This window comes from Amblyraja radiata, chromosome 6 (genome assembly GCF_010909765.2).
Source record: "Amblyraja radiata isolate CabotCenter1 chromosome 6, sAmbRad1.1.pri, whole genome shotgun sequence".
Classification (NCBI taxonomy): Eukaryota; Metazoa; Chordata; class Chondrichthyes; order Rajiformes; family Rajidae; genus Amblyraja; species Amblyraja radiata.
The window spans coordinates 41,573,283-41,598,782 of record NC_045961.1 but is presented as its reverse complement, the minus strand read 5'-3'; the positions used below and the strand labels follow the sequence as shown (position 1 = coordinate 41,598,782).

At 42.6% G+C, this 25,500-nt stretch overlaps 1 protein-coding gene across 1 annotated transcript in view; it reads right to left on the bottom strand.

Annotated features, from left to right (window-relative positions):
• LOC116974287 (PC3-like endoprotease variant B) overlaps nt 1–25,500 on the bottom strand; it is a 699,630-nt gene that overhangs the window by 465,067 nt on the left and 209,063 nt on the right. Inside the window, exon 3 of the mRNA XM_033022605.1 lies at nt 23,422–23,539. Within this exon, the coding sequence (XP_032878496.1) occupies nt 23,422–23,539 (118 nt within the window). The remainder of the gene's footprint in view (nt 1–23,421; nt 23,540–25,500) is intronic.

Genomic DNA, 25,500 nt, shown 5'->3' with positions numbered 1-25,500 from the left:
TTAATTTACAGATTCAGTATTGTGGCCCCTGAGAAAATGTATATTAAGCGTTTCTGGATAAGGAAGATGACTTCTCATAGAACTTCTTCTAAGCCTGTTGTCTGTTAAATAAAATAACTATCCTTTAAATTTTGCAAGGTTTAAATCAGGTTTGCAGACCTGAGCACAGACGCACCCTGGCTTACATAAGGGATACTTCCCTTGGAATCTTGTGCAGGTCGGATGTCACCTAAGTTGGAAATAGAACTGCTAGTGTTCATGCGTAAATTTACCGTTCGACACAAAGATCATGTGGGAGTTCCAACACAGAGATCATTTGGGAGCTCTGACGCAGAGAATAGGGGAGTGCACCGACATGGAAATACAGGGGAGCTCCGAAGTGGAAACCACAAGTGAGCTCCAATGTGGAGACCACATGGGAGCTCCTATCCAGAGACCACATGTGAGCTCCAACGTGGAGACCTCATGGGAGCTCCGACACAGAGACCACATGGGAGCTCCGACGTGGAGAACATGTGGGCGTCAGTGGGTTTACAAGAATTGCTTACGTAAATGCAAGTTGCCTGTATATGGTTTACATTTTTTAATATTACCCACAGCTTTTACAGGTTGAAAGAAGAAAGATAGTTTTCATTGAAGGTAGACACAAAATGCTGGAGTAACTCAGTGGAACAGGCAGCATCTCTGGAGAGAAGGAATGGGTGACGTTTCGGGACGAGACCCTTCTTCAGACAATGTTTTCATTGTTCTATTTCCTGTAATATTTCTTGTGGCGTTAACTTTGAATCATGATTTGGTAAAAAATATAATCATGATGTTATGAGCAAAATTACTTTAAAATGTTATGATTTATCAAATTATCGCAATTTTCCCAGTGAATGATCAAATTGAATGAATGTGCCATTCGTAAACTCATCTAACCAGAGTTGACAATTATAGGTTTCTACAAATCACACATACAATCTACTTTGTACAATCCACATTCATTTATTGTGGTTGAATAAATTAAATCAATCACTGGTGCATTCTATGTAAAATAGCCTTGTAAATATTTACAACCCATGGCCAGTGAATTAAAATGTTATTCCCTCCACGTGTAATTTTTCTTTCTCAGATTCATACCCAGAACCTCGCACCATTATGAGATATGATGCTGGGTTTATTCTGAGGTATTTTCCATGGATTCAGGAGATTCAAGTGGGAAAAAAAGCACCATAACCTCTGTTCTACCTCTGATGATAGGGGACTCATGATACTGAGGTTACAAGGCCAAACATAAGGGTATCTTCAATTGACTAACACAAACCAGCGGGCTTGGACACATCACCATGTGACTCTAACAAGTACTCGTCATACAGCTAAGCAAGAGGAATTAATCAAAACAATTCTATCAATTTTCCATTTTTATGGTTTAGAACAGAGGTTCCCTACCATTTTCGTCCCATTTACCCCTGGCAAGTTTAATAGCACAAAATAATGTTATTTCACTTATTTATGAACAACTAATGTTGAACAGATACCGGTATACCAGAATCATACACAGTCAGTCAATGAGAAAAAATATGTACAAATCCAGAATCAACAAATTTACCCCTTGGGTAGGCACAGGTTGGGAACTCTTGGTTTAGAATATAAAGCATAGTGTAGCGTAGTGGTAATGTTGAACCCTCGCTATTGGCTGGCACGGTCACATGAGCGGGCGAGCATATGCACGGGCTTTCGGTAAAACCATTCATTCGAGCTCCATGCGGTTGAGTGAGTATCGTTTATTTTGGCTGTTAATATCGACTCGGGTAATCACTTTATTTTCGTTTAAAAAATAAAGAACCCGACTGTCTCGACTCGCCAAAATAGAACAGTACAGTACAGGAACAGTTCCATCAGCACACAATGTCTGATGGGCCTGGTCATGGACATGATGCCAGGTTAAATTAATCTCCTCCGTTTGCACGTGATCCATATCTCCCCATGCCCTGCATATTTGTGCGCCCATCTACAAAACATCTTAAATGCCACTATTGTATTTGCCTCCATCACCAACCCTGGCAGCATATTCCAGGTGCACATCACTCTCTGTGTAAAAAAACAGATCTACACATCTCCTTTAAACTTTGCCCCTCTCAACTTAAAGCTATGCTCTCCGGTCTTTGACATTTCCACCCTGGGGAAAAGGGTCTGATTGTTGCCCCTATCTATTTCTCTCATAATTTTGTATGCTTCCATTAGGTCTCCCCTCAGCCTCCGATGCTCTATGGAAAACAATCCAAGTTTGTCCAACCACCTTATAGTTGGTACCCTCAAATCCAGGCAGCATTCTGATTCAGATTACTGCACTCTCATCTGATAGTTTGTTTCAAAACTGGCTAAAAGAACATTGAGACTTAACTGCATGACCAGTGAAACAGGCACAAGCAGCACAATGCATCCCATTGATTACAATGCAGACATTTTGCCAACAAATACTGCTTTCTTATTTATGGCACCTGCATGCAGAAAGCGTTAAACAGCTACAGGGTGCATACCTTAGCAGGGGGAGCAGCCAAGTCCAGTTTAGTTTTGTTCAGAGTTAGTTAGCTAGTTCCACGCCAACCAGAACACATGTACACTAGCCCTATCTTACACACTAGGGACATATTAACAGAGGTCAATTAACCTACAAACCTGCACATGTTTGGGATGTGGGAGGAAACCGGAACACCCGGAGGAAACTCATGCGGTCACAGGGACACATACAAACTCTGTACAGACAGCACCCATAGGCAGGATCAAACCCGGGTCTCTTGCGCTGTGAGGCAGCAACTCTACCGCTGAGCCACTGTTCCGCCCTCCACTTAAAGCTTGATCACACTACTTAATGACAACTTGCTTCTAAAAAAGGGAAATGGTGGGAGCAGGCATTCTATGAAAGGACCTGGCACAGAGAACAAAGAAAGTGGCAGATCACCAACAGTAAATAGCCTTATCAATTAGCTATGTGGCACGGTGGTTCAAATGTGGATATCAGGATGGACAACTACAGGATACTAAATAATGCGTGCCACATATAATCACAATCCAGCTAGCCATTTAGTGGAGATGTGGGGTTGTTTTAGGCTGCATCACTTTGCAATGTTGACATGCAGAGTTCACAATGCAATGTCTCCAATCATTGCCCCCCCAACCCCACCCTGCTCCAACAGCACTCTGAACAACATGCTCTAAGACTTTACACTTTAGAGATACAGCCTGGAAACAGGGTCTTTGGCCCACCAAGTCCACACTAACCAACAATTACCCCATACACTAGCATAATCCTACACACTAGGGACAATTTACAATTCACAGAAGCCAATTAACCTACAAACCTGAATGTTTGTGGAATGTGGGAGGAAACCGTAGCACCTGGAGAAAACCCACACGGTCACGGGGAGAACGTACAAACTCTGTTCAGACAGTACCTGTAGTCAGGATCGACCCTGGGTCTCTGGCGCCTCAAGGCAGCAACTCTAACACTGCCATTCTCTAAGGAAATGCATCTTAACTGTTCTTATTTGAGAATATCTGATAGAAATCAGGACAGAACCTTACAGTACCTGATAGAACTTTTTAAATTAGCAAACTTGAAAACTTTTATAAAGTGCCTATTATTTGCAGGACCATGGTAAAAGCTAGTAGAAATCCACCACTAACCTGGAAGTAGCTGATGGATTTGTTTAGTTTAATTTAGAGATACAGCGTTGAAACAGGACCTTCGGCCCACCGAGTCCACGCCGACCAGCAATCACTCCATACACTAATTCTATCCTACACACTAAGGACAATTTACAGAAGTCAATTAACCTACAAACAGAGAATAGAGAATAGAGAATAGTTTCTTTATTGTCATTGTAACATGAACCATGTACAACAAAATTTAAAATCTGAACATCTTTGGAGAGTGGAAGGAATCCAGAGCACCCGGGGAAAACCAATGCTGTCACAGGGAGAATGTGCAAACTCTGCACAGACAGCACCCGTACTCAGGATTGAACCTCAGCATCTGTGTGCAGAGAATAGTCAGATGACATTTCAGGTTGGGACCCTTCTTCTGTCTGACTCAAAATATTGTGCGTCCATTCCTTTCACTGATGCTTCCTGACTTGTTGAATTCTAATTTCAAGTCCTCCTTGCATCCCCTCTCTCTCCGTACAGAAAGCACCCTTAAGGGTCTGTCCCACTTTCCCGAGTTATTCACGAATTCTCCCGAGTTTTCAAACTCGCAGAATGTCCGTAATGAGTCCGTAGGAGGCCGTAGGAGTCCATGGATATATCGTAGCGGCTTGTTATGCCATCAGGTAAGTCGGGACATTTTTTCAGCATGATGAAAAATGCCCACGAGTAAAAAAATAGCCCCGAGTACCTACGGCTGGCATAACGAGCCGCTACGATATATCCACGGACTCCTATAGCTTCCTAAGGACTCGTTACGGACATTCTGCGAGTTTAAAAACTCGGGAGAATTTGTGAGTAACTCGGGAAAGTGGGACAGGCCCTTTATCTAATCACATATATAATCACACTCCAGCTGGCCACTTAGTGGGTCAGTGGGGGGGCTTTAAGCTGCATCACTGTAATATTGACATACAAGTCTCACAATGCAATGTGTCCTCTCATTGCTCCCCCTCCCACCCTGAACCAACAGCACTCTTAACACCATGTTCTAAGACTTTACACTCGTAGTCAGGATTGAACCTGTGTCTCTGGTGCTGTAAAATAGCAACTCTACCACAGCGCCACCACACCACTAACTAGACGCTGTTGGCGAGCATCTGTTTTTATTGAACAACTGCTCATCTGTGTATGGAAACACAAGATTCTGCAGATGCTGGAATTTTGAGCAAATCCAAAGTGCTGGAGGAACTCAATGGGCCAGGCAGCATCTGTGAAGGGAATAGTCAGATGACATTTTAGGTTGGGACCCTTCCACCGATGCTGCCTGACTCGCTGAATTCCTCCAGTGCTTTGTGTTTTTTTTCGTCTGTGCGATGTTAAGCTAAGTTGAACTAATGGTTTGATCTACAAAATATCAATGACACAAAGTTAGCTTCCTCAGGTATATGATGCATACTTGTTAATGTCCCCATGAAAAAAAACACATTCCATGGCAATAGCAACACCACTCAAATAAGTGTCCTTTTTCAAACCTTTTATTCATTTGTTCTTTGTATCTCTTCATATCTCTAGTTTCATCATGGCTTGGTTCGTCAATTTGAGCGCCCTGGAGAGGAAAAGACTACAAAAAGTAGTAAACACTGCCCAGTCCATCATCGGCTCTGACCTTTCTTCCATCGAGGGGATTTATCGCAGTTGCTGCCTCAAAAAGGCTGGCAGTATCATCAAAGACCCACACCATCCTGGCCACACAATCATCTCCCTGCTACCTTCAGGTAGAAGGTACAGGACCCAGAAGACTGCAACAACCAGGTTCAGGAATAGCTACTTCCCCACAACCATCAGGCTATTAAACCTGGCTCGGACAAAACTCTGATTATTAATAACCCATTTTCTGTTATTTGCACTTTATCAGTTTATTTATTCATGTGTGTATATATTTATATCATGGTATATGGACACACTTATCTGTTCTGTAGTAAATGCCTACTATGTTCTGTGTGCTGAAGCAAAGCAAGAATTTCATTGTCCTATACAGGGACACATGACAATAAACTCACTTGAACTTGAACTTGAACTTCTTTCTCCCCTGTCTGAAGAAGTCTGAAGTCTAGATTCTCAATAGATTTCAGAAATTGCCCATATTCTGGAACCAGGCAGAAAATGCTGGAGCGACTCAGCAAGTCAGTCAGCATCCCTGGAGAAAAAGGATGGGTGACGTTTCGGGTCGGAACCCTTCTGTCAGTCTGAAGAAGGGTCAGACCCGAAACATCACCTATTCCTTTTCTCCAGAGATGCTGCCTGACCTGCTGAGTTACTCCAGCATTCAGTGTAAACCAGCATCTGCAGTTCCTACCTACACTCAAAATAGTGTATGCTTTAAAGCTGAATCTGGAAGGTAAAAGTATCTACAGTGACTCATTGGATCTCTGTTTATGTTTAAATATGACCATCCTTTCAATAAATTCAATAAAGCTCCATTTCACTTTGACACGGAGTGGTCTGCATGTGGTAGGATTATATTAAACCACTGGTTTCTCAATGATTTCAGTTAAAATCATTGACAAATTAGTAAAAAGAAGTCTGTGAGTGCGCATAAAAATCTGATTATTATCTTATAGGTATCAGGCAGTCATGGAGAAAAAAAAATCATAATGTAAAAGTTATAGATTATAAAATCACTAAATGAATTATTGTGAAGAAATGTTAAAGCATGCTGAAAGTATTGATACCACACACAAGCATTGGAAGTAGTTCATGAATGTGAATCTGAAACATTCTCCAGCATATTGCTTTGAGAGAGATTGATGAACAGGTTAGGATGGAGAAAACATGTGCAAAGAGTCATAGAGTCATACAGCATGGACACAGGTTCTTCAGCCCAACTTGCCCACACTGACCAACATGTACCATCTACGTTAGTCCCACAGGCCTGCTTCTGGCCCATATCCCTCTAAACCTACCCCATCCATATACCCATCTAAATGTTTCTTAAACATTGCAATCGTACCTGCCTCAACTAACTCCTCCGGCAGCTCCTTCCATACACCCCCCACCCTTTCTGTAAAGAGTTACCCTCCAGGTTTCCATTAAATATTTCCCCACTCATATTAAACCCCTGTCCTCTCGTTCTCCATTCCTGTACTATAGGCAAAAGACTCTGTATGTTTACCTTATCTATTCCTCTCATGATTCTGCACACCTTTAAAATATCATCCCTCATCATCCTGCGCTCCAGGGAATAGAGTCCCAGCCTGGTCAATCTCTCCCTATAGCTCAGTCCCTCGTGTCCTGGCAACATTCTTGTAAATCTTCTCTGCACCCTTTCCAGCTTGACAACATCTTTCCTATAACATGCTGCCCAGACTAGAACACAATACTCTAAATGTGGCCTCTCCAACATCTTATATAACTGCAACATGACCTCCAAACTTCTATACATCTATAATTATAGTTGGGTCATACTTTGCAGAAATGAAGATAACTACATTTGTTTGAGGTCAGTCATTCCAGTCCTTGTGATAGGTGCGGGAGATCATAGGGCAGTATCTTAGGCTCGATCATCTTCAGCTGCTTCATCAATGACTATCCTTCCAACTCAAGATCAAAGGTGAGTCTGTTCATTTATGTGTTCATTGATGTGTGTATAATCGCAAATTGTCAGCAAATTAAGCAATCCATGCCCACATGGCACAACAATTAGGCATGAAGTGATAAGTAATATTCATGCCACAGAAGTGTCAGGCAACGGCCATCTTCAATAAGACATGGTTGAGCCACTCATCCTACCATTCAATGACGTTACCCTTGCATTGTCCTGCACCATCAAAACTAACCAGAAATTCATCTGGACCCGCTACAACACAAATCATGTCTACAATCTGTTGTGGACTAACCATGTCTATTGTCTATTGTCACATGAAATGACACCCAAGAAGGCACACCAATGCTTCAACTTCCACAAGAGACCGAGGAAATTCAGCATATCTCCAGTGACTCTTACCAACTTCTACACATGCACCATAGAAGGCATAGTGTTGGGTTGCATCACAGCTTTGTTCGAGAACAACTCGGCGCAAGACTGCAAGAAATTGCAGAGAATTGTGGAAGTAGCCCAGACCATCCGACAGACCACACTCCCACCATTTACTCTATCTACACTTCACGATGCCTTCGGAAAGCAGCCAACATAATCAAATACCTTACCCGTCATCCCTTCTTCTCCCCACTCCTGTTCGGCAGAGGTACAGAAGCTTGAAAGCGCACATCACCAGATTCAGGAACAACTTTGATCTCAGGCTGCTGAATGGTCCTTCTATAAGCTCACTTTTAGTTTTGGATTTAGAGATACAGCTAGGATACAGTTCGATTCTCCTCTACCCCATTGCAGATATTGGATTTAGTCTCTGGAACTATTGCGCTACAGTGTTGAGAACTATATTCTGCATTCTGTATCTTTTTATTCGCTCTTCCTATTGGACTTAAGTTTGGCTTGATTGTATTGATGCATTGTATTATCTAATTTGATGGGATAGAATGCAAAACAAATCATTTCATTGTCCCTCAGTACACGTGACAATCATAAACCAAAGCCTAAACCTAAACCTAATAAAACCTGCAAGGTCACACACCACCCTGGTTTACAGATATATTTACAGATTGATTTTCAGTCCTTCATTGTCTCTGGAACACCCTCACCCACAGCAAAGTGGGAGTACTTTTACCAACAGATGCTGGAGTAACTCAACGGGGCAGGCAGCATCTCTGGAGAGAAGGAATGGGTGACGTTTTGGGTCGAGACCCTTCTGATCTGTCTGAAGAAGGGTCTCGACCCAAAACGTCACCCATTCCTTCTATCCAGAAATGCAGCCTATCCCGCTGAGTTACTCCAGCATTTTGTGTCTATCTTCGGTTTAAACCAGCATCTGCAGTTCCTTCCTACACGCTTTGACCAACAACTTCACTGTGATTTAACACAATTGCTCACCACAGCATACTCAAGGACGACAGATGGCACAATGGGCTAAGTGTTCGGCTGGCAACCGGAAGGTAGCTGGTTCGAATCCCGCTTGGAGTGCATACTGTCGTTGTGTCCTTGGGCAAGCCACTTCACCCACCTTTGCCTGTGTGTGTCCTTGGGCAAGACACTTCACCCACCTTTGCCTGTGTGTGTGGATGTAATTATGTGAAGCACTTTGGGGTCAATGCAAGTTGACTAAAAATGTGCTATATAAATAAAGACATTATTATTATTATAATTAAGGATGGGAAAGATATGCTGGTGTTGCCGTTGATAGCCATTCCCCACAAAAATCAATTAAACAAAAATGCCCAAGAAATCCTTACCATTGTATACAAACATTGTTTGCAGATTCAATCACATGCTATTGTGTACAGGGAATAGTAGAAGAGGGGTACACAGGATCACACTTCTTATTCCATCTAAAAAAGTGTTCTGGTAGCAAGTACATCTTTCATCCCAAACATGAAGCTTGCCGCTCCATATGCATAAATTGTAATGCCCTTTCTCACTGAATCTTCCTTATCCATTGAAGATTGTTAAATTAATGCCTCAGAAGAACACAGCTTGAGCTGAAAGCTGCCAACTACGTATATTATACTTAAAACGTACAGGGAAATCTGTTTAAGTTACCGGCTTAGCTGTGGTCTGTGGAAGCTAGAAATTAACCTCCAATTCTGCCGCTCTAAGCTTCAATGTGAATTGGACCTGGAACAAATAAATTCTGTGCCAGTTTGCTGCTGTCTTCACATAAAAATCTTCCTGGATTATTTCTCTATTTCCTGATAACTTCAGATGGATCGCTCAACTGGAACGAGATAGTTGGAGATATGTACCTTCCAAATTTGACCCGAAGGGACGAAATTTAACCGCATCCCTCTGAAGCTCAAATAGTCATTTAAACACATAATCAAGTAAAACCCACAGGATGTTATATTTGAAATGAATAGTTTGACCCCTGGATAGCTGCCATTGATATAACTTATGCTATGAGGCAATAAATGTATTCAAGCAAGTGGAGTGATTTTGCCAACTTTACGAACCCAACAGCAAGGCGGCAATAATTTTATACATCGTGTTTTACTTTAGTAGCAATTAATAACACATTATTAATTCACATCAAGATTAATTCACTCTAACAACTTTACAATGCACCTTCTCCAAAATGGAGCATAAATGCACCACTGAGGCAGAAGAGACATGCAAAGCTGAGATAATGAAATCTTGTGTTGTATTAGGCTGAAATGTACCCAGTTGATATTAGGTGAAGCACAATTTGCCTAGCATAAAAATTATCTTCTAAAACTTAGCTGAAGGGGAGAGTTATGAGCAGGGCCTTGACAGGGTGCTCAATTGAACTGGATGACAAATTTCTTCCATAATTAAAATGTGCTGCTTGGAAACAGGCCCTTCGGCCCATCGTCAATGCCGACCATCAATCACCCACTCACACTAATTTCATCTCATCCCACTTTCGCATTAATTTTATACACACTAGGGGCAATTTACAGGGGCCAATTACCATATAAATCCGCATGGTTTTGGGATGTGGGAGGAAACCAGAGCACCCGGCGGAAACGCACACAGTCACAGGAAGAACGTGCAAACTCCAGGCAGACAGCACCAAACATCAGGATCAAACCTGGATCTCTGATGTTATTTGGTAGCAGCTCTACTATTTTTATAAGCTGCTGCTGCCCCATCAATATTGTTTTTAACTCTAAATATCTGTTCAGCAATCACAACTCTATGAATGGAAAATCGCCAGTAAGGTCCTCACGTTCAAAACCTGCAGCTTAGAGTCTAGCTGCCTCAGTGCCACTCTGAATGAACAGAGCAATTATTGCCAATCGCCACATCTGCCAGGAATGCAGTTATTAAAAATCACCTTATTTGTGTCGGTTTTGGACAATATAAAATTTGTGATTTTTAGAACTCGAAGCAGGAAGGCTTCTTTTTACTATGATTAAAAAAGGTAGCTGTTTTCTTAGCATAATGTAACATTGTTGTAAAAAACTAGACTCTCTGATCACCATGACTAGTGGTAATATGATAGCTGTTCTCCAATTATATTGGCCGCACCAAACAGATCAACCAAATCCAGCGTTCAGAGGTAGATTAGGTACTGATAAGGTAACTAGACACATGGAAGAGAAGAATTAATGCAAGTATTAAGGGTACAGGGACAGGAGGAAATGAGGGACGCAGGTCAATGAAACACAATCAGGATGTGCATTATATGAAGACTTTATATTTCTGCTTTGTGGCTTTCATCTCTTACAGCATACAATGGGGAGCTGTTTTTCTTTAGATAGACACAAAATGCTCGATTAACAGAGTGTCAGGCAGCATCTCAGGAGGAAAGGAATCGGTGACGTTTCTGGTCTGAACCCTTCTTCAGACTGGTATAACCACCATCTGCAGTTCCCTCCTACACAGTTGTTTTTTCCTTTGTGCACTTGTGATAATGAAAGCAACAGCAATATTTCAGGATGCGTGATCCACAAAAGTTGTGATGTACAAAGAGTATCCCTGGACTCAGACACTATTTTGACACCTGGTTGCTGTCCATGCAGAGTTCGCATGGTTTCTCCAAGACAAAATAATTTAGCCTGCAGAAATATTCCGACCTGAAGCGTCACTAATCCATATTCTCCAGAGATGCTGCCTGACCTGATGAGTTGCTCCAGTATTTTGTGTCTTTCCTTGGTAAACGAGCATCTGCAGCTGCTTGCTTCGACAAAATAATTCAGAAAACGTTGCCTCCGTTGTTGCACTACAATCCCAATGGCTGTCACGGCGACCTTGGTTTGGTCCAGTCCACCACCGTGAAGCTGGCAGATTAGAGCACATGGTATTAGGGGTAGGGTACTGACATGGATAGAAAAATGGTTGGCAGACAAGAAACAAAGAGTAGTCCCTTTCAGAAAGGCAGGCATTGACTAGTGGGGTACTGCAAGGCTCGATGCTGGGACCATAGCAATTTACAATATACATTAATGATTTAGATTAAGGGATTAAAAGTAACATTAGCAAATTTGCAGATGACACAAAGCTGGGTGGCAGTGTGAACTGTGAGGAGGATGCTATGAGGATGCAGGGTGACTTGGACAGGTTGGGTGAGTGGGCAGATGCATGACAGATGCAGTTTAATGTGGATACATGTGAGGTTATCCACTTTGGTGGCCAAAAGAGGAAGGCAGATTATTATCTGAATGGTGTCAAGTTGGGGAAAGTGCAGTACAATGAGATCTGGGGGTCCTTGTTCATCAATCACTGAAAGTAAGCATGCAGGTACAGCAGGCAGCGAAGAAAGAAAATGGCATATTGGCCTTCATAACAAGAGGAATTGAGTATAGGAGCAAAGAGGTCCTTCTGCAGTTGTACAGGGCCCTAGTGAGACCACACATGGAGTATTGTGTGCAGTTTTGGTCTCCAAATTTGAGGAAGGACTTTCTTGCTATTGATGTAGTGCAGCATAGGTTCACGAGGTTAATTCCCGTGATGGCAGGACTGTCATATGTTGATAGAATGGAGAGGCTGGGCTTGTATACTCTGGAATTTAGAAGGATGAGAGGGAATCTTATTGAGACTTGTAAGATTATTAAGGGTTTGGACACGCTAGAGGCAGGAAACATGGTCCCGATGTTGGGGGAGTCCAGAACCAGGGGCCATAGTTTAAGAATAAGGAGTAAGCCATTTAGAAGGGAGACGAGGAAACACTTTTTCACACAGAGGGTTGTGAATCTGTGGAATTTTGCCTCAGAAGGTGGTGGAGGCCAATTCTCTGGATGCTTTCAAGAGAGAGTTAGATAGAGCTCTTAACAATAGCAGAGTCAGGGGATATGGGGAGAAGGCAGGAACGTGGTACTGATTATGGATGATCAGCCATGATCACAGTGAATGGCAGTGCTGGCTCGAAGGGATGAATGGCCTACCCCTGCACATATTGTCTATTGTCTCTCGTTTTTTATCCCATCAGGAAGGGGCTCTGTTGCTGGGGGGGGGGGGGGGGGAGTGCAGTGATGAAGGAGGGAGCAAGCATATCTGGCTCTCCAAATTCCTCAGTCAGTTCCCCACTTCCACAGTTGGTAGTCAACGTGCTGGAGTGGGGGACTGCTGAAATGATCATTGCTGCTTGCAAAGGTCAGCAAGGTTGCTTTCACTCCCTGAAGAGTGGGAGGCAGTGAGTCCAATAGCCCTTCTTTCATCTCCTCTCACTCTTCATATGGGCTGCTCCACCTATGTTACATTTGATTATACAGCATCTCATCAACTTCTAGAAATGCACATGGAAAACATTTTTTCTGGATGCATCACAGCATGGTTTGGGAACAGCTCCAGCCAAGACTGCGAGAAATTGCAAAGAATCGTGGACGATAGCACAAACCAAACTCCCTTCCATTGACTCCATTTACACTTCACGCTGCCTCGGAAAGGCAATTCAAGGACGAGTTTCACCCCGGCCACTCCCCCTTCTCTCCTCTCCGATTCTTCCTACCTGTTATCAGGCAACTGAACCATCCTATCAACAACTAGAGCGGGGTCCTGAGTTACAATATATCTCATTGGAGACCCTCAGTCTATCTTTAATTGGACTTTACTGCACTTGCACTTGCACTCCAGGCCCTCATCCCCATCCCTGGCAACAGGCTCCAGGCCCTCACCACCCTCCCTGGCAACAGGCTCCAGGCCCTCATCCCCATCCCTGGCAACAGGCTCCAGGCCCTCACCACCCTCCCTGGCAACAATGTTTCCTTGCTCATCTCCTTTAACCATTCCTCCTCTTACATTAAGGCATACCTTCTAGTATTTGATTTTCTCATTCGGGGAAAACGGTTCTGATTGACTACAAGCACCTCAAATAATCAACACTGAATCTCTTAACTAAGTATTGAATGATTAAAAGAAAATCAAAAAAGTGCAGATGCTGGAAGTCTGAAATGAAAATAGAAAATAGAAAATAGAAAATAGGAAATTCTCAGCAGGTCAGGTGGCATCTATAGAAAAAGAAACAGTTAACATTTTTAATCTGGGAACTCTTCTTTATAAATGGGTAGGAGAGAAAAACAAGTTACTTTTAAAGCGAAGAATGTCGGAAGCAATAGAACAAAAGGATTATCTCCAATATCTTTAAACCAAACAAGCTAATGGGGTTACGGAAGGTAGACACAAATTACTGGAGTATCTCAACGGGTCAGGTAGCATCTCAGGAAAAAAAGAATAGATTATATTTCGGGTCTGAACTCTTCTTCAGGCCCAAAACATCACCTATTCTTTTTCTCCAGAGATGTCTGACTCGCTGAGACATGTCCAGCGTTTTGTGTTTATCTTCGGTATAAACCAGCATCTGTAGTAGCTTCCTACACAAACTAATGGGGTTAGCAAAACCTGAAAGCACATACCACCAGATTTAGAAACAGCTACTTCCCTGCTGTTACCAGACTCTTCAATGGCTCTGTCACACACTAAGGGTGAATTTCTGAACTTCCAATTTATCATGTTGCAGCCTTTGTGCTTGTTTTTATTTTCCTGCACTTCTGCTGTATACTGCACTTCATTTGTTTTCTTTTTTTCCCGCTGTCTGATGTACTCCTCAATGGCATAGCATGCTAAACTAACTATTTCACTGAATATTGGAACATGTTACAATAAAAAAAAGATGTTAGCACATCATCCTCAGCCAACAATGGACCTGAGGTCATCTGGTGCCAGCCCTGTTTTGTTCTGACCTTCTCTATCTTTCAGTCTGAAGAAGGGTTCTGACGCAAAACGTCTCCTATTCCGTTTCTCCAGAGACGCTGCCTGACCCGCTGAGTTACTCCAGCATTTTGTGTCTATCTTCAAGAAACAAAATAACACCAATACAAATAGAATAAGGAAAACTGAGCCAAAATAATGACTAGCAGAGTTCTGATACAGACAGAAAGAAATAGTGAGCCAGCTAAAGTTAGAGATTTTAATAATAACAGCATAGGCAATGTATCAGAAAGAAGGCATTTATGGAATTTTGCCTGAGGCTTAATACCTTCATGACAGTTAAGGAAAATATTGAAATTGTAATGAAAATGTTGCAAACTTCACCATACCAAGCAGCATGATACTTTGATTTAGTTTAATATCCAAATACTAAAGCATTTATTTTACTTCTCTTATAGAATTTGAGGCAATTTACAAACCCCACAACTTGTAATATTCTTTACGAGCGTTACACTGCAGTGACAGGAAAGGCCCATTGTTCAAAATGTCAGCACTATAATTTACATAACTTGCAATCTTGTAATATTGTTTATGGGTGTTACACTGCAAATAGTGGTCTTGAGAAAAGCCCATTGTTCAAAATGTCAGCACTGCAATTGAATAATATTTATTTATAACTTTACCCCCAGGCAGCTTCAGTCGATCCAGATAATCTGGCATTAATTATTTTGGAGTTTATTATCCGATGGATGATCTCTCAACAATTTCTATGATCCAAACTCTTTCCCCATTAAAACTTCATGCTTCTATCATATTGACATACTCTTGTAGTTTATGTTCCTCTGAATTATCCTTTATTTTTCTCTGAAGTTTCATGAAGAAAGGTTTGCTTTTATTTACTTTTCGGGCTCATTGGCGGAGAATGGCCGATTGAATTAGAGAAATCAGGGGCTCCGGGACCTGACATGTGTCTAAAAATGAGGGAAACAATATTATGTATTGAATTCAAACCAAGATAGGACCTCCACAGTGAATGGTAGTGTTCTGGGGAGTGTTGTAGAGCAGAGGGATCTAGGAGTACAGGCATATAGTTCTCTTAAAGTGACAGGTAGGTAGGGTGGTCAAAAAGGCTTTTAGTACATTAGCCTTCATCTGCCAGGGCACTGAGTACAGAAGTTGGGATGTTATGTTACAGTTGTACAAGATGTTGGTAAGTCTTGTAATATTGCTTGTAAGTTAATGGACTTTAACCTGAGCAAGTGTGATGCGTTGCACTTTGGGAGGTTGAATGTAAGGGGAAAGTATACAATTAATGTTAAGACACTTAACAGCATCGACGTGCAGAGTGATCATAGAACCCAAGTTCATAGCTGATGGAAGGTGGCAGTACAAGTAGATAGGGTGGTAGAGAAGGCATATGGTATGCTTGCCATCATTGCTATGGGCATTGTGTATAAGATTCAGGAGGTCATGATGCAGCTCTATGGGACTTTGCTGCAATCATAGTATTGCGTGCAGTTCTGGTCGCCCCATGACAGGGAAGATGTTGAGGCTTTGAAGAGGGTGCAGAGGAGTTTTACCAGAATGCTGCCTGGAATAAGGGTTTCAGCTACAGGGAGAGGTTGGATAGACTTGGGTTGTTTTCTCTGCAATGTCGGAGGTTAAGTAGAGACTTGATAGAAGTATATACAATTATGAGAAGTATATAGTAGATTGGGTAGACATCAGAAACATTTTCCCAGGGTGGAAATGTCCAAAACAAGTGAGTGTAACTACAAGATGAGATGGGAAAAGTTTAATGGAGATGTGCGCGGCAAGTTTTCTTTACACAGAGAGTAGTGGGGGCCTGGAACGCATTGCCAGGGGTGGTGGTGGAGGCAGATACGACAGTTGTATTTAAGAGGCTTTCGGATAGGTACATGGAAGTGTAGGGAATATAGAGATATGGGTCATGTGCAGGCAGACAAGACCAGTTTAACTTGGCATCATCTTTTGGTGCAAACATTGTGGGCCAAAGGACCTGTTTCTGTGATGTCATGTTCTATGTTATTTGTTCCAAGGCCACATTTAGAGGACTGTGTTCAGTTTTGGTCACCTGCTATAGGCTAGATGTCAATAAGCTGAAACTAGTGCAAAGAAGATTTACAGGGATGTTGTCAGGAGTTGAGCAGCTGGGCTATCGTGAGAGGTTGGGCAAGCTAGGACTTTATTCCGAGTTGCACAGGAGGCTAAGGGGTGTTCTTATGGAGGTGCATAAAATCATGGAACGAATGGATATGGTGATTACACAATGTCTTGTAACCAGAGTAGGGGAACCAAATGACAGACTAGATTCAATGAGAGGGACAAGATTCAATTGGAACCTGAGGGGCAACTTTACACTCAAAGTGTGGTAGGTATATGGAATGAGGCAGGTACTATTATTACAGGTCACGTGGACAAGTACATGGCTAGGAAAGGGATGTATTTACAGAGGTGCATAAAATCATGTGGGGGATTGGTATTTAAGAAGGAACTGCAGATGCTGGAAAATCGAAGGTACACAAAAATGCAGGAGAAACTCAGCGGATGCAGCAGCATCTATGGAACAAAGGAAATAGGCAACGTTTCGGGTCAAAACCCTTCTTCAGGCTGATGGGGGGGAGGGTGGTGGGAGGAGGGGGGGGGGGGGGGGGGGGGGGGCGGGGAGAAGAAAGGAAAAAGGAGGAGGAGGAGCCTGAGGGCTGAGAGAGAGATAGGAAGGGGAGGAGACAGCAAGGGCTAACAAAATTGGGAGAATTCAATGTTCATGCCACCAGGATGCAGATTCCCCAAGCGGAATATGAGGTGCTGTTCCTCCAATTTCCGGTGGTGCTCACTCTGGCCATGGAGGAGACCCAGGGCAGAGAGGTCGGATACGGAATGGGAGGGGGAGTTGAAGTGCTGAGCCACCAGGGGGTCACAGCGAGCACCACCGGAAATTGGAGGAACTGGTCAACAAGTTGCAAAGTGCCAAGCAGGCATCCCAATGCAACTCACCAGATTTAAACCTAGGGCGACACGATGGTGCAGCTTGTAGAGCTGCTGCCTCATAGCGCCAAGAACCTGGGTTCAATCCTCACCTTGGGTTCTGTCTGTGTGGAGTTTGCACATTGTGGAAAACTAGAGAGGAAATTGCGGGAGCCCTGGTTGAAATTTATGAGTCATCCTTAAATACAGGAGAGGTGCCGGAAGACTGGAGGGTGGCAAATGTTGTACCTCTTTTCAAGAAGGGCTGCAGGAAAAATGCTGGGAACTATAGGCCGGTGAGCTTAACAACTGTAGTTGGTAAGTTACTGGAGAGTATTCTGAGGGATAGAATATACAGGCATTTGGATGGGCAAGGGTTGATTAGGGATAGTCAGCATGGTTTTGTATGTGGGAGGTCGTGTCTCACAAATCTGATTGATTTTTTTGAAGACATGACCGAAAAGGTTGATGAGGGCAGAGATGTAGATGTTGTACACATGGACTTCAGGAAGGCGTTCAACAAGGTTCCGCATGGGAGGCTGCTCTGGAAGGTTAGATTGCATGGGATCCAAGGACAGATAGCTGAATGAATAGCAAATTGGCTCCATGGAAGGGTGCTTCTCGGACTGGATGCCAGTGACTAGTGGTTCACAGGGTTTGTTGCTGGGCCCGCTACTGTTTGTCATCAGTCAGAGTATTGAGTATAGAAGTTTGGAGGTCATGTTACAGTTGTATAAGACGTTGGTGAGACCGCATTTAGAATATTGTGTTCAGTTCTGGGCACCATGTTATAGGAAAGGTATTGTCAAGCTTGAAAGGGTCCATAAAAGATTTACGAGGATGTTGCCAGGACTAGAGAGTGTGGGCTATAGGGAAAGGTTGGGTAAGATGGGTCTCTATTCCATGGAGCGCAGGAGGATGAGCGGAGATCTTATAGAGGTATACAAAATCATGAGAGGAATAGATCGGGTAGATGCACAGTCTTTTGCCCAGAGTAGGGGAATTGAGGACCAGAGGACATAGGTTCAAGGTGAAGTGGAAAAGATTTAATAGGAATACGAGAGGTAACTTTTTCATACAAAGGGTGGTGGGTGTATGGAACAAGCTGCCAGAGGAGGTAGTTGAGGCTGGGACTATCCCATCATTTAAGAAACAGTTAGACAGGTACATGGATAGGACAGGCTTGGAGGGATATGGACTGAGCGCAGGCAAGTGGGACTAGTGTAGCTGGGACATTGTTGGCCGGTGCGGGCGAAGTGGGCCGGAGGGCCTGTTTCCACACTGCATCACTCTATGACTCTATGACCGCATGAACTTTCTCCGAGTGCTCCGGTTTCCTCCCACATCCCAAAGACGTACATGTTTGTGGGTTAATTGGCCTCAGTAAAGTCATCCCCAGTGTGCAGGGAGTGTCTGCCAATGTGGGATAACATGGTGGGATAACATAATGGTCTGCAGAAGCGATCTGAAGGAACGCCTGAAGAAGTGTCTTGACCCGAAACTTCACCGATCCATGTTCTCCAGAAATGCTGGCTGACCCGCTGAGTTCCTCCAGCACATTGTGTCCTATTGTGAGATAACATAGAACTAGTGTGAAGGGGTGATCGGTGTTCAGTGTGGACTCGGTGGGCCGAGGGTCCTGGTTCCATGCTGTATCACTAAATTTAAATTCAATATTGTGCCTCTCCAGCAAACTGAAAACATGAATTGATTCCAAGATTGTGCAGGGGCTGAGAATGGAAGCAGGCCTAATTATTGGTGTACATTCAGGAGCAGTGGCCCTGTGACGACTTTCCCCACAATAATAGAATCTAATTGAACTTGGCCGAATCCTTCTTCTTCCTTATCCATGGAAATGTGCACAGCACGTTGAATCTAAACCTGAGGAGCACAATTTTAATATAGGAATGGTTCTACTGCCGGGGATGACCACATGCTTTCGTGGACTCATATAGTCATACAGCGTGGAAACAGGCCCTTCTGCCTAAATTGCCTACACTAGTCCCACTTGCTTGCATTTGTCCCATATCCCTCTAACTCTCTCCTATCCGTGTGCCTGTCTAAATGTTTTTTAAATGGCATGATACAACCTGCCTCAACTATCTCATCCAGCAGGTCATTCTATATACCTACCACCCTTTGTGTAAAAAAGATTCCCCTCAGGTTCTACACCTTAAACCTCTGCCCACAGATTCCCCTACTCTGGGTAAAAGACTCGAAGATATTTACACTATTTACACTATCTATCCCTCTCATGATCTTATACAACTCCTTAGGATCACCCCTCATTCTCAATGAGTAAAGTCCAGGTCTGCTCAACCTCTCCCTATAGCTCAGGCCCTCGAGTCCTGGCAACATCCTTGTACATCTTTTAAGAGGTCCATCACAAAATGGTGGCATGGGACGAAATGGTTAAGGCCATTAAGCCTATCTTGCCCAATTAGCATTAGACCACACAAAGTAAAATGCACGGTAAGTCCAGAACCCTAGTGTAAATAAAAAGTAAAACCAAACAATCCTGTTATCAAGCAGCATTCATTAGTTACATTATTTTCTATTCTTTTGTACTTGTCGAACTTTATTTCTTTATTAATTGTCCCTTTCTCTCATCTTAGTTTCCTTTTATGAGTTTGCTCAGCTTCTGCGAATTTCACACTTCAATGAAGGCACAGCATTTCTTGATTCCCCTTGTTAAATATTAACAAAAGTGGCAGTGGATCTTGGAGACAAGGTACCAGATTTCAAGCAGGATCATTAAACTTGGCAAAACCCTTGTGCACCGCGTGAATGAAACGCAAGCTGCATCAAAATCCAAAATTTTTGGCTTGCAGTCAAAAGCTTGAAGGCTGCACAGTAGAACACATTTATCAGTTCTGAAGACAAAGCTGACGCTGTGAGGACTCAGCATGGATAACTGGCCACGAGAGAATCGAGATTTTAGTTAAAGATCCCGCTGAAGTTAAATATGTCCACAGCCTAATTGAATTTATTTTAGTGACTGAAATCCTGCGTCTCACATGTTAGTTTATCGTAATCCTCTTTCTTGTAAAGTTTTATGGATTACATTGCTCACACTTTTACAGCATCACTATAAATTAGGAAAAGAAAACGATATCCTGTGATCTTAGTGACACCGTTGCCATGACTTGCAAATATCCCAACAGGGTTGATTGGCAGCATGAAGACAGCATCTGGATAAATGCAAGATTACAAGACAACTGTTAGATTCTCAATAGATTTCAGAAACTGCCCAGATCCTGGAACTAGACACAAACTGCTGGAGTAACTCAGCGGGCCAGTCAGCAACCCTGGAGAAAAGGAATAGGTGGAGTTTCCGGTAGGAACACTTCTTCAAACTGAAAGAAGGGTTCCGACCCGAAACGTCACCTATTCCTTTTCTCCAGAGATGCTGCCTGACCCACTGAGTTACTCCAGCATTTTGTGTCTATCATCTGTATAAACCAACATCTGCAGTTCCCTCCTACACATCTCCTCAAACTGATCATTTAAAATATTTCAAATTCGGTTCAATGTTAAACCAAATTTTAATTTCATAGTGATCAGATAAATAATTTAGACAAACATTTTAATTGTCAGAGGTGTTAAATAACCTATACATTATATCTTCCTGGCTTTATTCTCTCCGGCTCCCTCTTCCTCTATATTTCTCTGTGTTAAAAAAAAAAACATATGCATTTTCCCCTCTAATTGAATAAATAATTTGATATTGTATTACTTACAATGAAATGGGATACACTTCCTTTCACTTCATCTGACTATTACTAGTTGGTTGTAGTCATACAGCAGGGAAACCAAACCTTCGGCCCAACTTGCCCATGCTGACTAAACTGCTCAATTTACAATAGTCCTGCTTACCAGCCTTTGAGTCATGTCCCTCTAAACCTTACCTGTCCATGTACTTGTCCAAATGCCTTTTAAATGCCTTTTCATACAACTCACCACCCTCCGCGTGAAAAACCTGCCCCTCAGATTCCCATTAAATCATTCCATTCTCACCTTAAACCCATGCCTTCTGGTTGTTGATGTCCCTCAGGTCACACCACCTTCTTTCAGATTTGACCACAGCTGACTGAAGACCAGCATGAGGGTTTGAAGATTAAATTGACATATTTATGACCATTGGGCCTATTAATTTGTAGATGGGACGAGCAAATTCAGCTTTGGAAAGCCATGTTTAGTTTTAGTAGTTTAGTTTAGAGATACAGCACAGAAACAGGCCCTTTGGCCCACCGAGTCCACGGCGACTAGTGGTCACTGTACACTAATAATATCCTACACACGAGAGACAATTTACAATTTTACCAAGGCAATCAGCCTCCAAACCTGTACGTGTTTGGAGTGTAGGAGGAAACCGGAGCATCCAGAGGAAATCCATGCAAGTTACGGGAGGAACGTAAGAACTCCGTACAGACACCTCCCGTAGTCATAATCAAATCCGAGTCTCTTGCGCCATAAGGCAGCAACACTACTGTTGCACCATTGTGCCGCCCAAAAAGTTAAACATTTGAAAAGCCCAACCATGTTGAAAAGTTTAAACTGTGATGGCATTGATCTGTATGATCTGATAGGCAAAGAGGCGTGGTAGCAACACCATGTTTACATAGAATACCCAGATACCCTGGTAAGGAATCATAGTATATTTAAAGAAATTAGACAGCTGGATATGTCATGTTAATAGAGATTTTCATTCTATTTCAGGTAAGAAAGCAACAATGGTGGATTCATTTTTTGCTTGGCATGCCGTATTCAGCAGATTTTGTATAAATTACTGGGTTGAATTAATTTAAAATGAATGCTGTATAATAAATTTAAATCACATAGGCAGAGAATTTGGGTATCTATGTTAAACAGGATGTTAAAGCCAGCACGAGAAAGGAATGAAACCCAGAAACACAGTGTATGTTAATAATGTGCATCCCCTAGAAAATTCAATGGAGCTGCAGTTAAAATGCTCCTGTCACAGTTCAGTGATTTCGATTTCTCAGTCCTAGCCCTGGGTGACTATTGAACCTCCCAATATGTGCAAAATAAGCTTTGCCAGAAAGCAGCTGGCCCTCTTCGTGGGACATCCCACCTCAAGGAAATGTGACAAGAGATTTACATACTATGGAAAGTGAGTCTGTATCTTAATGAGAAACGGGGTCTGTGGCCCTTTCACTCACCCTTGTCGTCACAGAGAGCTGAGTTTCATCAAGGGCAAGGGAGGTTAACAAGACAAAAGTCGCTGAAAATCTAAATAGTGCGCACATTGGTGGTAGAAGATTTATCTAAATTTTAATTGAACGAAGTAATTTTGCAGACTGAGCTGCTCCAGCATTTTGTGTGTTTTAAAATGATGTGTGGGTTTGGCATGAATTCACATTGCAAATGTGCGGGCTTGTAGGTCAATTGGCCTCTGTAGAATTTCCCCCAGCGTGTAGAGAATTGACGAGAAAGTGAGATAACATAGAACTAGTGTGAATGGGAATGATGGTCGGAGTGGACTCCGCGGGCCGAAGGACATGTTCCCATGCTGTATCTCTAAACTAAACTAATGTTTGCATTCATGTAGCACCTTTTGTGATATCAGAATGTTCCAAAGGATTTTCCCACCAATGAGGTACTTTTGAAATGTGGTGATTGTTGGGATATTGGAAACACACCAACCAACATATGCATAACAAGCTTCCACGAGAACAGCAATGTGGAAATACTGATCTGTATATGTCATTTTGATTGAGCGATACATTTTGAGCAGGCATAAATAGTCGATCTTCTTTTCAAATAGTACCGTGGAATCTTTTCCAAATAGATAATGTCAGGATTAGCATTTCACTTTTCCTCATTGCTCCACCATTCGAGATAAATTACATTCAGAATGAGAATCAGAAGGCAAACAAATTGTGAGTAAATTAAATGATGTGCATAGCCATAAACAATCATGATCACAACTGTAGCATAAAGTTATAGCATTTGGGTTACAACTGTGATTGAGTTTGTTAAATGCTCATGGCACATCCTTTATGCTTGTTCTTTTATAACGGTAAATTATTTAATATTAACTTTTGTTGCTCGGTACTTACCCAGTGGTTCATAGATTGAATTGAAACTGTCGCCTTCAAGAAGCGATGAGATATCAGGTAAAAAAGCTGGGTCTCGCTTTTCTATTTCATGAATATCTTGCTGTTCTACCCATTTGACCTAAATAAAAGAACAGATTCCTAATGTTAGAATACAGTGGAACCATATTATGGTGTTATTATTATATTGAAGGCCTTGCTAATTGTTAATTTAGTTAAGTTTAGAGATGTAGCATGGAAACAGGTCCTTCGGCCCACCACGTCCACGCCGACCATTGATCAATTAGTTCTATGTTATCCCACTTTTGCAACCACTTGCTATTCTCCAGGGCCAATTGACCTACAATTTGGATGTGGGAGGAAACTGGAGCACCCGGAGGAAACATGGTCACAGGGAGAACATGCAAACTCTACACAGACAGCACCCAAGGTCAGGATTGAATCTGGGTCTCTCCCAGCTGCACCACTGTGTCCCCCAGCATGCAATTTAAATGTACACCAAAAACACTTCCATCATTTTGTTTTAATTGTATTTCCTTTTTTTTTTAAATAAAAGGGACAACATATTGTAGGGTATTTATAAGCTGTATACTTTTAAGTCATTCGTGATCTTTATTAAATAATTGGACACCTGTCCACCAATCAAAGTGTTTTGTTTTGTGAAGTGAGGTGTCTTCGATGACAGCCAACCTACTGCCATCTCATGGAGCCCTCTAGTGATGCGAAGAGGGATCTGTGTTAAACAATAGCTGGTGGAACAATTAATATCCTTGGCAGCGTCAGAGAACTATTTCACAGCACCAGCTTAACAAATGGTATCATCCAATATGTTTTCTTTAAATTAATAGAGCCCCTTTTCAAGTAAAACAAAAGTTCCTACTGCGTTTTGCAACTTTCCTTTAAATCTCAAGACAATTTCCAAAAACTGGCATCTACCTCCCACTTCCTCGAACAACATTATTCAGTTTGGTGTAGTGCTGAGCACAGAACAGCTTGCTCAGCATCCACCCAGCAGTGTTATTAAAACCCACATAAGGAAGCAATGATCTGATGGAATGTGATATTTTGGGTTTGATTTTATAATGCTTTCTGGATCCCAAAATTAATTTAAAGTATATGTTATTTTTGGAAGTTCTTGGAGGATCCTCGGGTAAGATAAGGTTACAGAAAGCAGGAGATCAGATCCGTCAGGGGGGCTTTGGAGTGGAGGAGGTTCAACTTAAAGTGGAGAAATGGGGGAGACTGCAGTCAAAGTAGATCTGTAAGTCTGGGGAAAGAGATTGGAGACCCTGAGAGGGGCTTTGAGAGTTTTTTTTTAGTTTTAGAGATACAGCGCAGAAAAAAAGCCCCTCGGCCCACCATGTCAGCGCCGACCAGTGATGACTGAACACTAGCCCTATCCTGCACACAAGGGGAAATGTACAATTTTTTTTACCAAAGCCAATTAGCCTACAACCCCGCACGTCTTTGGCGTGTAGAAGAAAACTGGAGGACCCAGGGAAAACTCACGCGGACAACGTACAAACTCTACACAGACTGCACCCGTAGACAGGATCAAACCCGGGTCTCTGGCGCTGCAAGACAGCAACTCTACGGTTGCGCCACTGTGCTGCCCAGAGGGTCTGGATCTGAATGCAGCAGAGGACTGGGTGTGTTGCAGGTTATCAAGGGTAGAATTTGAAAGCACAGCTGTCTGGCCTGGATCTGTCAGCACAGTGACACACCTGGTTGAACCGCTACCTTACAGTGCCAGAGACCCCGGTTCGACCCTAACCTTGGGTGCTGTATGTGTGGAGTTGCACCCTCTCCTTGTGACTGGGTGGGTTTCCTCCGGATATTCCGGTTTCCTCCCAAAAGCGTGTGGTTCTGTAGACTAATGGTTACTGGTTAACAGACGTTTAATGGATGAAGGAGACAAAATGTAATCAAAAGGAATTGCATATGCTGGTTTATACCAAAGATAGACGTAAAATGACGCAAGCAATTGGTTACAATTTTCAGGAATGCATTACCTCACACTTGAATGGATTATTTTGGGTGGCACAGTGGTGCAGTGGTAGATTTGCTGCCTTACAGAGCCTT